The sequence below is a fragment of the Talpa europaea genome (assembly GCF_964194135.1).
Source record: "Talpa europaea genome assembly, chromosome: 1".
Classification (NCBI taxonomy): domain Eukaryota; kingdom Metazoa; phylum Chordata; class Mammalia; order Eulipotyphla; family Talpidae; genus Talpa; species Talpa europaea.
In genome coordinates this window covers 101,932,379-101,945,400 of record NC_140073.1, presented here as the reverse complement: position 1 = coordinate 101,945,400, position 13,022 = coordinate 101,932,379, and the positions used below count along the sequence as shown (strand labels likewise).

The 13,022-nt window shown below is 36.4% G+C and overlaps 1 protein-coding gene across 8 annotated transcripts in view; it reads right to left on the bottom strand.

Moving 5' to 3' along the window:
• SLC4A10 (solute carrier family 4 member 10) overlaps nt 1–13,022 on the bottom strand; it is a gene marked incomplete at both ends in the record, with an annotated part of 269,813 nt that overhangs the window by 4,592 nt on the left and 252,199 nt on the right. For all 8 annotated transcript variants that reach the window (XM_084240237.1, XM_084240240.1, XM_084240238.1 and 5 more), the window contains 2 exons: nt 1,428–1,544; nt 4,641–4,708. In XM_084240237.1, the coding sequence (XP_084096363.1) occupies nt 1,428–1,544; nt 4,641–4,708 (185 nt within the window). The remainder of the gene's footprint in view (nt 1–1,427; nt 1,545–4,640; nt 4,709–13,022) is intronic.

Here is a 13,022-nt window from a genome sequence, read left to right as displayed (position 1 = left end):
TATGAATGACTCCCCTAGTACTTCTGGGGTGAAGACTGTACACATCCACTATTAGTTGGGGATAGAGATGACACTGAAGCAGCATGCCATTTTGGGGTGACAAAAACCAGCAACAAGAGAGATAGTTCTCTAAATCTAAAGTAGCCTCTAGTGCATATTTCCAAATATTTCTCATGAAGCCAGATAGCACTTGTGGGTTTGGAAGCATTGTAGTATGTTAATGGAAGCTCCCAGCTCTGCAAAGTCTTAATTAAAGGGATAATTTTCTTCTATTCCAATATTGAAATTTGATGCCATTACTAAAAACAGTTCTGGAGATTTTTTAAATTTAAGTATGATGCATTTGTGTAAGCTAAGTGGGGGAAAAAGTTTACTCAAACCCTCTTAAAGAGCTGAGTAGTTGTAGAAACATCATAAATGCTCAGTCTGCTACTGGATCTGAGCCCATGACTCTCCATGCCTTTTGCCTCCCCAAAACTTACACAGAGAACATAGGCTGACCAGATTTCTAGAAGACACCATTTAACATAAGGAAATACAACCAAGGAATAGGTTTCAGGGAGAGGGTCTTACCTTTGGGGAATCAGCTTCTAGAGTGATTAGGAAGGGGAGCTTATGACAAAAATGTGATATAAAAATTAAGTAGAAAAAGTTAATTTAAGGTCATGAAATAAAAGAACTTAATAATTAAACACTGTCCCAAATCCCTCAATCTCTCTTTAGTGAGACGAGATATTAGCATAGCAGATTTTTCTTCAGATCATCATCTAAGAAGACTGGATGGTTTGAACTTTTACATGTAAGTTCAGGAAAATTCAGTGGATCCTGAATTTTCAAAAAACCAGGAAATCTCGTGATGAAACTTGATATTTAAGAACACAATCTTTCCCCAACATGCATTTAAAATTGTCATCCACAACTAGTTGTAATGTCTTCATATAGAGAAGTAAGAATGAATAGAACTTGTGGAGCTGAAAGTTTGGGATAAGGAAGTTAGTGAAGATTTTCAGGGATTTAGAATAGGGGAATGGAAATATACTAAATGCAAAATCACCATTGCACATACCATATGGTTTTTATAAAGGACAATGAGGGAGTGTAAAATGTGGTCAGACATCTAAGAGAGTCCTGGGAAGTGGGTGATACTGGGATAGAATAAAATCCCACTATTAAAGTAGGCCAAAATGAATGCCCAAAAATGTGCACTGGGACTCATTTATGGCACCAATTCTCCCCAACCTCCCATTATAGTTTTGGGATGAGCTTTTCATTTGAAAGGGAGATACTGAAAAATGCATTTGTAAACATAATTACAAATTCTACCCACTTTCAAAAACAGTTTTGGAAACCAATATGATTCTTTTGCTAATAAATTGTCATAAAATGACTGGGATTAGTATAATTTCACATTATTTTAGAATTCAAACCTTTTAGAAGGAAAGCTTGACTCCTTATCTTTTGAGCTATCAGCAGCAATCAGAAGGTTCTTCCACAAGGCAGTCTTTGACATTTCATCAGAAATATTGATCACAGATGGATCATCTCTACATAGGAGTTCAACCAAAAATAAATAATAACCATTAAATAAGTAACAGCAGTTATCTAGTGATAGAAATGAAACAGTCTGATGCCTTTGTATAGTATATTTGATAATGAAACATCAAAAAGTATTGACTAGTGATCTTATTTTAAAAAAATCCATGAAAAATAAAAATCTAAACAAAAAAATTCTAGTTATAGAAACTGGTTTGGGCTATAGTATTCTTAGTTCATTTCAAACGATAGAGACCAGGCTCTGCATATTCATGACTTAGTCTTTTGCTCCCAAAGTTAATAGCACAGTAGATCTCTCTCTGCTTTGACTCTACAGTGGCTCCCATGGGTCAGAATGAAAGCCCAGTAGACAGCCAGTGTAGCTCAGTCATCACATTCACTTTCCAAAGTCATCTCCTGCTATTACAGCCCTGTTCCTTCCTCTCCAGCCACATGCAATGGCCTCCTCACTTTTCTGGAACAGTATAGGCTTGCTGCTGTCTCAGGGCTTCATCTTTGCTCCGCCCCTCCCTGTAATATTCCTTCACATGGTACCACATTTTCCCTCCTCAATTCAAACATCACCTTCTCAGACAGGTCTTTGCTGACTACTTGACTTAAAATTTCTATTTCCATATCCTCCCTCACAGCTCTCACTTCTTTTATTGCATTTTCCCCATCTGAGTTACTATACTACATTACTTTATCATCTTTTACTTTCTGTCTCCCTTATCTCCTTTCTACTTAAATATAACTTTTAACAGGACAAAGATTCTTGACATTTGTCCACTCCTGCTTCCCCAAGTTCTAGATAGTCTGCTATTTCGTATGCACTCAACAAATATTTGCTGGATGAATGAATGTAAATTGTGTATTTGGCAGAGGTCTTCCCAAATCACTGGGAGCCTATGATATCAGGGCCTGTACTATGCTGGGCTCTTATATATATATATTTTTTTAAAAGATTTATTTATTTATTCATTCATTCATTCAAGCACTGGGTACAGTCAGAAGTACGGGAGGGTGAGAGGATTCACCAGAGCCAGAGCAGGGAGCAGAGCAGGCAGAAGGACCGAAGTACACTGCTGAGGGGAGCAGCGGGCGGCAGGAGAGGTCTGCGCACCATGTGGGACCCTCCTCCTGTGGCTGGGGAGCAGCTGGGGATCGAACCGGCACTGCAGAGGCTGCGGGCAGCTTCGCAACCCAGTGCTCAACTGCTGTGCCACCAGAGGAGGCCCTGGGCTCTTATATGTTAAAATGACACCAACTGTAGGTGATTTTCAAAATGAATGCTCCAAAATATTCCCAGGCTAGAAAAACACCGCAACGGCAGCAGAGATAATCACAAGTTCAGTCAGGGAAAATTTCATTGAGTCAGAAAACAGTATTCTTCCTACTACACATTGAAAAGATACTCTTTTGCAAAAAATATCATGTTCTACAGAACTCCTAGGCTGACCTCACTTCACCTTCATTGGTGGTTGTTCTTAAGGGGGCAACAAATTCAACCTTTATGAGAAATACTAAGGGTCTGGAGCAAAACCATAGTTCTCACAGGCTCCCTTGCCCAGCCCCAGCCTGGACATGCGTTCCTTATTTTGTCTAATCTTTCCAGCCCTTGGTCTCAAAGCATGAGATCAACTAGTTTCCAAAAGAATGTTATGTAGGTTTCATGAGTTGTGTGACAAAGATTCTTCTAAGGAAAAGAATTTAGGAAATTCTGGTTAAACTAAGTCAAACTTTTTCTTTTTAAAAAAAAATGCGGCACTGGGCTTCCCCAGTGGTGCAGCCGTTGAGCGCTGGGCTGTGAAGCTGCCCGCAGGGTCCCACATGGTACGCAGAACTGCTGATACGTCAGTCTGCCTGTTCTGTTCCCCGCTCTGGCTCTGATGAATTCTCTCACCCTCCCGCGCTTCTGACTATACCCAGTGCTTGCAAAATAAATAAATAAATCTTAAAAAAAAAAATGCAGCACTGCTTAGATTCTTCAACATGCCAATGTGCACAGTGAGTCTCCAAACTGAAATGCAATAAGGAACACTCCAAATTTGTTTATCCACAAATTTCTTTTAGAAGGGTACCACATAAAACTAGGTTTCTATGGAAAACACATGGGGATATACTGATTCAGCTAAATCAACAGAATTTGAAAAACATAATTATTAAAAAAGAAATATAAAGCCCCTTTTATACTTGTGTTCACCCTTAAGTAACAGATAATTATATTTTAGAATCTAGAGAATATGATTTATAGTCAGACCTGGAAGATTCTTTCCTATATAATCAATTCCCTCCTCAGAAAAAAAGTCCTCGTTGCCTTATTTTTTTTTTTTACTGGAAAGGCCTTAAATTATACATACGCACTTTGAGATGATATATATATATATATATATATATATATAATTTTAGGGCACATGCTTTCAAAAGTTGTTATTATAATTTATAAAAATTTGCTGAATCTTTGTGCATGAAGATTAGCCACATTTTGGAGAATTATATAAATATTTCCTAAAATGACTAGTTTATTCGAATGCTGTAACTCAGGAAATAGAATATCTCCTTGGAAGTATATTTTTTAGAGGTAAATTCTCAGAGTTCAGACAACCCCCAGGCCCCATCCATTTTAAGATATGGCCATAGTCACACAGCGATTAGTGGCAGAACTTAGTACTGAGACAGGGTGATCTGAATCTTAATCTCAGTTCTTTCTACAATAAGATAATCTTAACAGGGTCTCCCCGGTGGCGCAGTGGTTGAGCATTGGGTTGCGAAGCTGCCCACAGCTTCTGCAGCGTCGGTTCGATCCCCAGCCACCGGGCGAGGGTCCCACATGGTGGGCAGACCTCTCCTGCCGCCTGCTGCTCCCCTCAGCAGTGTACTTCGTCAGTCTGCCTGTTCTGCTCTCGGCTCTGGCTCTGGTGAATTCTCTCGCCCTCCCGCGCTTCTGACTGTACCCAGTGCTTGTATAAATAAATAAAATAAAATCTTAAAAAAAAAAAAGATAATCTTAACAAACTTCTATAGGAATCTACAGAGGACAACATTCATAAGTATACGATAATACTTTCCATTACTCAAATGGGTGTGTTTTTACATTTACATCTTACCTATAGTGCCCTTCCAATGGGAGCTGTACTGTGCCCTCATCTTCCATAGCTAGCATACTTTGTTCTTCCTGGAAAGACAAATGTAAAATATATAAAGTGAACCTGATGACTCTCCATTTTACATTAAAGGAGAAACACAGATTAATGTTTCACTATCTCATTAACCTCAGGACCTCCCACTTTGTTTGCATTTATTAATGCTAGCACAGGTCCTTTCAATAAAGCATCAGCTACCAAGAACATAAGTAATTAATGAGAGTCTCATACCACAAAGTAATTTAAATGCTAACAACAATCTCCTTCATGTCACTCAATATAAAACATGATAAATTTCCAAGCAGATTTTTTTAAAAAATTAAATTTTGCAAGTACAACAATCTGGGTAATATAATTGGTTTCATTGTTAGAAAGTTGAAATTAAATTTTTCAGGAGGGGTTTGCAGATGTATTCAGAACAGTGATTCTCAAAGTAGTTTACATCAGAATCACCTGGAGGATTTGTTGCAAACAGATTGCTGGGCCCCACCTCCAGAATATCTGATATAGTTGGTCTGGCATAGGGGCCAAGGATTTACACTTTTAACAAGTTCCCATGTGATTCTGATTATCCTGGTCTGAGAACCACAGTTTGAGAACCATTACTCTAGAGGTTTGGTAAGAGAGCGAAGATATCTTTCTATTTAGACCAAAACCACACGTGCTTTTCAGTTAGTTGTATCTTAGGCTTTGTTTCATGCCTCAGAGTTCTTCTCACAATGACAATATCCCACCCTTTCCCAAAGAGTGGATATGTTTCATATATTCAAAGTCTTCATATATAACATTTTAAAATGATATGTTTGGAATGAAGATCATCTTATGCTATCCTACTGAAAAGTCCTGGCTCAGTTTTCAATAATACAGTGCACCTTTTCCCACATACCAAAAAAAGAAATTTAATTATCTACAGATTGCAGCTCCTATTTAATGAATTTATTTTTTTAATGGGTTAGTATGCATTGCTCAAGTTCACAGAACTATTTGGGGCGATTTAAAAGTGTCAGCACTATTGGCTCTAACTACAGAAATGGAATTTTAAGTTGCATAGAGATGGACAGATGTCTCCTTGAACAAATAGGGCCTGGAAAGAGGAAATAGAGATGCCCCGGGAGATTCACTGGCTTCCCTATTTCAGTAGCTCAGCAGAGAGTTAATTTGACTGGTCTGAATCAGTTTCCAGAAAGACATGACCTTTGCCTGATGTCATTATTCCTGGATGCAAGGCTATTTGTAGGGTCATCAGTACACAGACTTTGGTCTTCAGCTAGCATGCTGAAGAACCTTTGCCAAATGTGTTTACTTAAAGAAACTGTTTTCTTAAGTCTGTTCAGCTAACCGATAGATATATAATGCATTGTCAGTCTCTTAGGGTGCTTTCCACATACATCTAACCTTCCAGCCAGGTTCCTTCTGCTGGGACCTTGGCCGTGCTGCATACAGAATATCTATATCCAGTCTATGCATGGGAATAATGGAAAAGCTGGTGGAACAGACCTATGAGCTGTACTCTATTATTTGGGTGTTATGTCTATTCACCTTGTCATTTGGAAGTACTATTGAAACTAATTCAAGGCAAGTAGACAGTCCCATTGATTTAAAGTTACACATTTAAACATTTGAGCACAGCTAATCTGCAGCCTAGAATGAGTCATACCTTGCAAGTAAGTTAGTTACTACATATGGAACACAACACATTATATCATATTAATTTAGATAAATATCATTAAGGCCATAGGCAGAACACATGTATGTTTCCAGGTAGAAAAGGTTACTTTTTATATAAAATAGTTTAAGTCACATGGAGAGGCATAAAAAGAAGACATTCAGTGATCCCAAATGTTATTTAACTAAAACCAAGACACAAGCAAAATGCAATTTTTTCCTTAGTTTTCCACTGAAAGGTAACCTTGTTATATACAGTGTCTTTCCAGTCAACTGGGAATAAAATGTCAAGGAATTAGATAGATAGGTTTACTAATGAGTAATATTCAAAAATGCTGAAGAACTGTGGCATCAGAGCTAAGGTTACCTGGTTGTAATGAAGGCTCAAGATTGAATTTAACAGCAAAAAATTGGACCAACTCTTTGGGAACAATTTTGTTTTTCCCTCAGATGATTTTCCACTTTTCTCTCAAATTGCTTTCAATAATTATTTTGCACTCTGTGGCTTGTTAGCATGTGTGGGCTTTATACTAGTCATAATTCTATCCAAACAAAAACTCATCACCTCTAAAGATAGCATATCCAAGCCATGCTTATCTGAAGAGAAGGGTGGCAGAGCAGCCGCTGCCTTCAGTGCCAGAAGGAAGCTGGGTGGGCCCCGAAGCTTGGGAATGGAGGGCCGGCTGCATCCCAGGCAGCACTGTGAGGAAGCCAAAAAGTGAGACTTTCTGGGGAGGAGCAGTCAAATCAGGCACTAACCGTCACGACAATCACAACCTAGTTTATCTCAATCATACGGAAAAGAGAAACAGTGAAAGCATAAAGCTAACTGTGTATCCTAACTTTATAAATCAGAAGTACCTTAAAATGAGTTCCATCTAGCACTTCATTTACACAGTGTACATCAAAAATATGCTGAGTGAGTTCTACAACATGGTAAAGGTGTTAAAAGGATGATGATCAGAGTTTACCCAAGAACATTTAAGAAGTGTTGCCGATTTGACTAGAGGAATATTCATATTCATATCCTCAAATGCCATCTTTTAATTTAGATAGTCAAAGCGTTTTTCTAAATAAGTGAAGGACAGTTAATGCTATATTCAGTAAAAGGCAGGCATAAAAAACTAATCTATTCAACAGCACTCAAGCATTTACTGAGCATGTATTATGTGCTAGGCACAGAGTGAATAAGAATAATCCAGGAGTTATTCATGAATCCATTCAACAAATATAAAGAATGATCTATATAACATGTAGTCTGCTAGGTGCCAGGAATACAATGAAAAGAAAGATGTAACCTCTACTCTCAGAGGATGAAAAAGATCACCAAAAAAGTCCAAGAACAGCAGAAGTGGTATCTTGTTAGACTTGGGGAAATATTCTGTGCTTATGTGCTAGAAGAATTAGCATTGTTGAAATGTCCATCTTATCCAAAGCTACATACAGATTCAACACAATCTCTATCAAAATTTCGATGACATTATTTGACAAAATAGAACAAACTACTTAAATTTGTATGGAATCACAAAAGACCCCAAATAAACAGTTATTTGAGAAATAAAGAATTGAGATACCACATTCTCTGACTTCAAACTATATTATAAAGAAATATTAATCAAAACAGGACAGTATTAAGATAAAAATAAACACAGAGATCAATAGAACATTATTGAGAGCTCAGAAATAAATGTACACACATATTAATAGTTAATTTAAACAAATGAATCGCGAGTATACAGTGTAGAAAGGAAAGTCTCTCAAACAAATGGTGCTGGAAACAAACTGGACAGAACAAAACCAAAACTCTCTCATACCATACACAAAAATTAATTCAAATGTACTTAAAGACTTGAATCTAAGACCTGAAACCATAGAATACATAAAGAAAACAGAGATATACACTTCATAACATTGGCCTTACGGTTGTTTGGGAGGAGCTGACTCCAAGGCAGTGAAAACAAAAGCAAAAAATAAACAAATGGGGCTACATCAAACTAAAAAACTTCTGCAAAACAAAGAAACAATCATCAAAATGAAATCCTACTGAGTGGGAGAAATATTTGTACATCATGAATCCAACAAGAGGGTAATATCCAAACTATATATATATATATAAAGCTCATGCAACTCAACAAACAGCAGAGTAATTAACCTGTTCAAACAATGATATAGCTTCCAAATTAGAGAATTTTAAAAAAAAAAGAAAGAAGGGAGGTTAACCAAAAATAAAAATGAGCAAAAAAAAATTGGATAGATATTCCTGCAAAGAAAATATACAAATGCCAGTAAGCATATGAAAAGATGCTCAACATCATTAGTTGTCAAGAAAACACAAATTAAAATCACAATCACAAGGAGATACCTCTTCATACTCATTAGGATGTGAAGAGATTGATTTTTTTTTTTTTTTTTGCTCATGGGAATGTAAAATAGTGCAATCATTGTGGAAAAGTTTGACAGTTCCTCAAAACGTTAAACACAGATTTATCATATGACCCCACCACTTGACTCCTATATATATGCTCAGAAGAAAACCTATAGCCACACAAAAACATGTACTATTACAGCAGCATTAGTCATAATACTCCAAAAGTGGAAACAACTGTCCATCAAGAAATGATGGAAGAACAAAATGTGACGATACATACTTGAATATATTCATGTAATGGAATATTATTCTTCCACAAAAAGAAGTATTGATATATACTACAATTACAAGAGGGATAAAACTTGAAAACATTTTGCAAAAGTGAAGGAAGCCAGTTATAATTCCATTTATATGAACAAACCAAAAGAGGAAATCCAGAGAGACAGAAAGCTGATCAGTGGTTTCCAGAAGCTTAGGGAAAGAAGGAAATGGAAAATTATGACTAGTGGGCATAAGTGACCTTTTAGGGGTAGTGAAAATATTTTGGAATTAAAGAGTAATAATAGTTGCTCCTTTAGTAAATATACTAAACTGACCCATACACTTTATCTGGAGATACAGCTGAGTAATACACCAATAAAATGCATTTATAGCTCAATATAAAAGGTAGAAAGGTTAACAACAAAATAAATAGTCCATTTATAGCTCAATATAAAGGGTAGAAAGGTTAACAACAAAATAACTAGCCTGGCTGGAGTCAAGGCTTAAACAGGCTAGAAGTGGAAAACAAAGTTGGATTCAAATTGTGTTGTGTTTCAACAAAGCAAAAACAGACAATTGTAAACCAGAGATATATTTCAGGGGAGGAGAAGGGAGAGGGGTGACAGGGAGGGAGTGAGGAGCACAAGGGACTGTGGTGATGGTGCACGGGTACCTTGGGGAAGGAAATCCTATGGGGACTCAATCTGAGGGGGTGGGGGGAAGCAAATATTATCTAAAAAATGTAAAAATATTGATAAATGTTAAAATAAAAAAATAATAAAAACAAATTGTTTTGTGTTTGATGAATAAGATCTTATGTATAAAACTATGTCATGAATCTGAATTGGACTTTGTGGTAGCATAAAAAATATGATTCACATATCATGACACCTAGCAAATGCTCTACCTTTAGTGAAACAGGTCGCATCTGTTACTATGTTCATTTCTCAGGTAAAGGCTGTACTACATAGGAGCCCTTAAACAGCTCAGAGCGTAAATAACAACAGCAGAGAGCTAATGTTTACATGGATTTTTAGAATATTAGAGAGAGAAAATATTCATTTATTTTAGAATTCACAGATTTTAAGAAATGAGAGAGATTTCAGAAAATAGGTTTTAGCCTTTCATCCAAGAGGAAAACAAAGTCTACAGCACTGAAGACAGCTGATCATTTCTGTCCTCAGTTACAAACATTTGTAATGCAAACATTACATACACACATACATTCATATATATCAGTATACATATATATGTTATATTTACTAGGGGTATTTCTTAAAATTTTCCAATGATATAAGAGCCAATATGTAAAACCACTCAACAATAAAACTGAAAAGAAAAACTGAGGAGTAGTCACTATAGAATTCATATAGATGATGCTAGGTATGTTTTTCATCAAACATTTGATTCGGAGTCACTAAATGACATAGCTAAATTATTACAAAATATAAAATTCTGATGAAGTAACTTTGGATTTAGAAGATTACATTCTGGAGATACAGATTCTGTAGGATTAGGGAAAATTTCAACTTAAATTTTAGCATGCTTCAGAATCACCTGGAGGTCTTGTGAACTCAGGTACCTGGCCTAATCCCCAGAGTTTCGATTCAAGAGGTCTGGAGTGAGGTCCATGAATTCATATTTTTAACTAGTTGCCAGGTGTGACTAATACACAGAGGTCCTGGGATGACATTCTGGAAAGCTCTGCTTGAGGAAGGAGAGCACACTTTCCTCACCCCAAGGTTCAATTAGAAATAACAATTTCTTGTGTAATAACTAGGTCATGCTTTCTGAATCCACAGTCAATTTGATCTTTCTTACCAGTAAGACATCCTCTGTAAGTTGTTAACTGCACTTATTTTGAAACGGCTTTTGCATCTTCCTGGACTTTCTCATGATCCTGCATTATACTATCACAAGTCCTATTTGCTCCCTCTCTGGCTTTCTCCCTATAGCATATATGTTAGAGTGCATGACAGCAAACCAAGTGGTGGCAATATCATGATCACTGCTCACAGTTGAATTTCCAGGATTTATCTAACATTAGCTGCCTTCTCCTGCAGCCAGCAGCAAACATTCTGCTGGGGTTTCTGCTTTTAATAGCAGCCCTTTTGTCAAATGCGCACAATGCCCTAGAGAATATTTAAGTAGGAAGGCATGTTGGTACTCTGAGCACATTTGGACATCCAGAATTTGATTCTGCAATCTTCCCTTTACACAGAGCAATGTGCAAAATGTCAGGGTTCCAATATTCATTTCTATCCTGATTATAATCCTTTCTTTCTAAAAACTGAAGCATATGCATATGCATATGCATGAAGTACATGAAAATTTGGAACAGAAGCTCTGCGACCTTGGACTGGCCTGTGTAGCTATTTATTCTGCTTAACTCATTATTGAATTTTAAGGTCAAACTAATGTTTTCTCAATGCCATAAGACCAGAAGTGGGCTACTGATAGGAAAACCCTGGAGGATAAAGGTACAAGCTTGTAACTATCATCAAAAGGACAAGAGGTGAGCCTACTTTAAATTCAAGTCTCAGGGAGCTAAGACATTTCTGCTATTTACCATCTTTCCAGATCACAATCAAAGTTACTCAATTAATTCGAGCAATTGCAGAAATGCAACATTTCTGGAGAACTTGCCCATATACTACCTCAAAGTATAATCTCTTGGAAGGCTGGGCCTTGGTACAAGATGCCACAGTAAGAAGATCACATCCTTCGGTAGGGCCTATAAGCCTCAAAAAAATGAAACACCAAGATCTGGGTTAGCATGCAAAAACTTAACCAGGATTTAAGTTTTAGTGAAATCCCTCTTAAACCTTCCTGACTCTGTGCTAATCACACACTTTCAATACTAATACAAGTTAGAAAGTGAGCATCTTTAAACTTCCTTTTCTCTCTTCAGTTGTCACAAGAAATATCTTTCTTCATACTCTTCAGAACTTTATTTTAATGTTCAATTATGGATCATTTGCTCACTATATTATTAGGTCTCTTGTTTCATTCCATGTACTGAGGATCACATGAAAGTCTCATCATATTAGTCTATTTGAGATTTTTAGGGTTTGTAAACCTGCCCCATTAATGTACTACAAAGCATTGACTCCCAATTTTTCCATACTGAGATCTGAGGGATACAGATGTAAATTTGCCCCAACAAATCTTTGTTTTTGACTTCTTTCAGAAAACTTAAGTTCTATGAAATTAGTAATATTTACTTATTAAATCTTTATCTTCATAATCAGAAACAGTAAACACCCATCTTAATGGATCTAAAACATAATCTGAGATGAATAAATTTCAAAATGGACACAAAACAAACATACATGTAAGTACGATAATCTATGCAGCCATGCAAACTGGTTCTCTTCTGCTTCAGAGACATACATGAAAATTTCTTGAATGACAAAATGGAAACATATTAAGTGCAATGCTGTGTGTGTGTATGTATGTGTGTTAACTTTACAAAGTTCTAGAAGGCCAAGAATGCTGCATATAATGGACAGGACCTAAGGTGAATCTATGGAAAGGATGACTATGGCTGGGGGTACTCTGTGCTACATCAGATTGAAAACATTTGACAGGCAATAAAAGCAGGAAAAATAAAGCAAAATGAAGCAAAATTACATATATAAATTACTGCTTTGATATAATTAACAGTATTCTCTATCAGAAAGACTGAAAAGAAGCTCCTGGTCAATGAGTTTTGTATTTACAACTGTCTTTGAAATTCAAATCTTCTTGGAAGTTTTTCAACTTGAATAATTTTAATTTCTTTAAAAAGGGATAATTTGAGGCTTTGGGATATCTATATTCTGGCGTCACTTTATTTACATTTAATTTATACCAAATTCTGTCATACTTTTCTTAAAAATGTCTGAGGATGAGAGCAATTCCTACTAAAGCCCTAAAAAAACATGGAGACTCCCAAAATATCATAGTAAAAGAATTATTTTAAAAAACTATCTCATACTTAAGAACATTTAATGTTATGTTAATATTACAAGAGGTATGATTCTAAGTATGACTAGTTCAATATTTGGGAA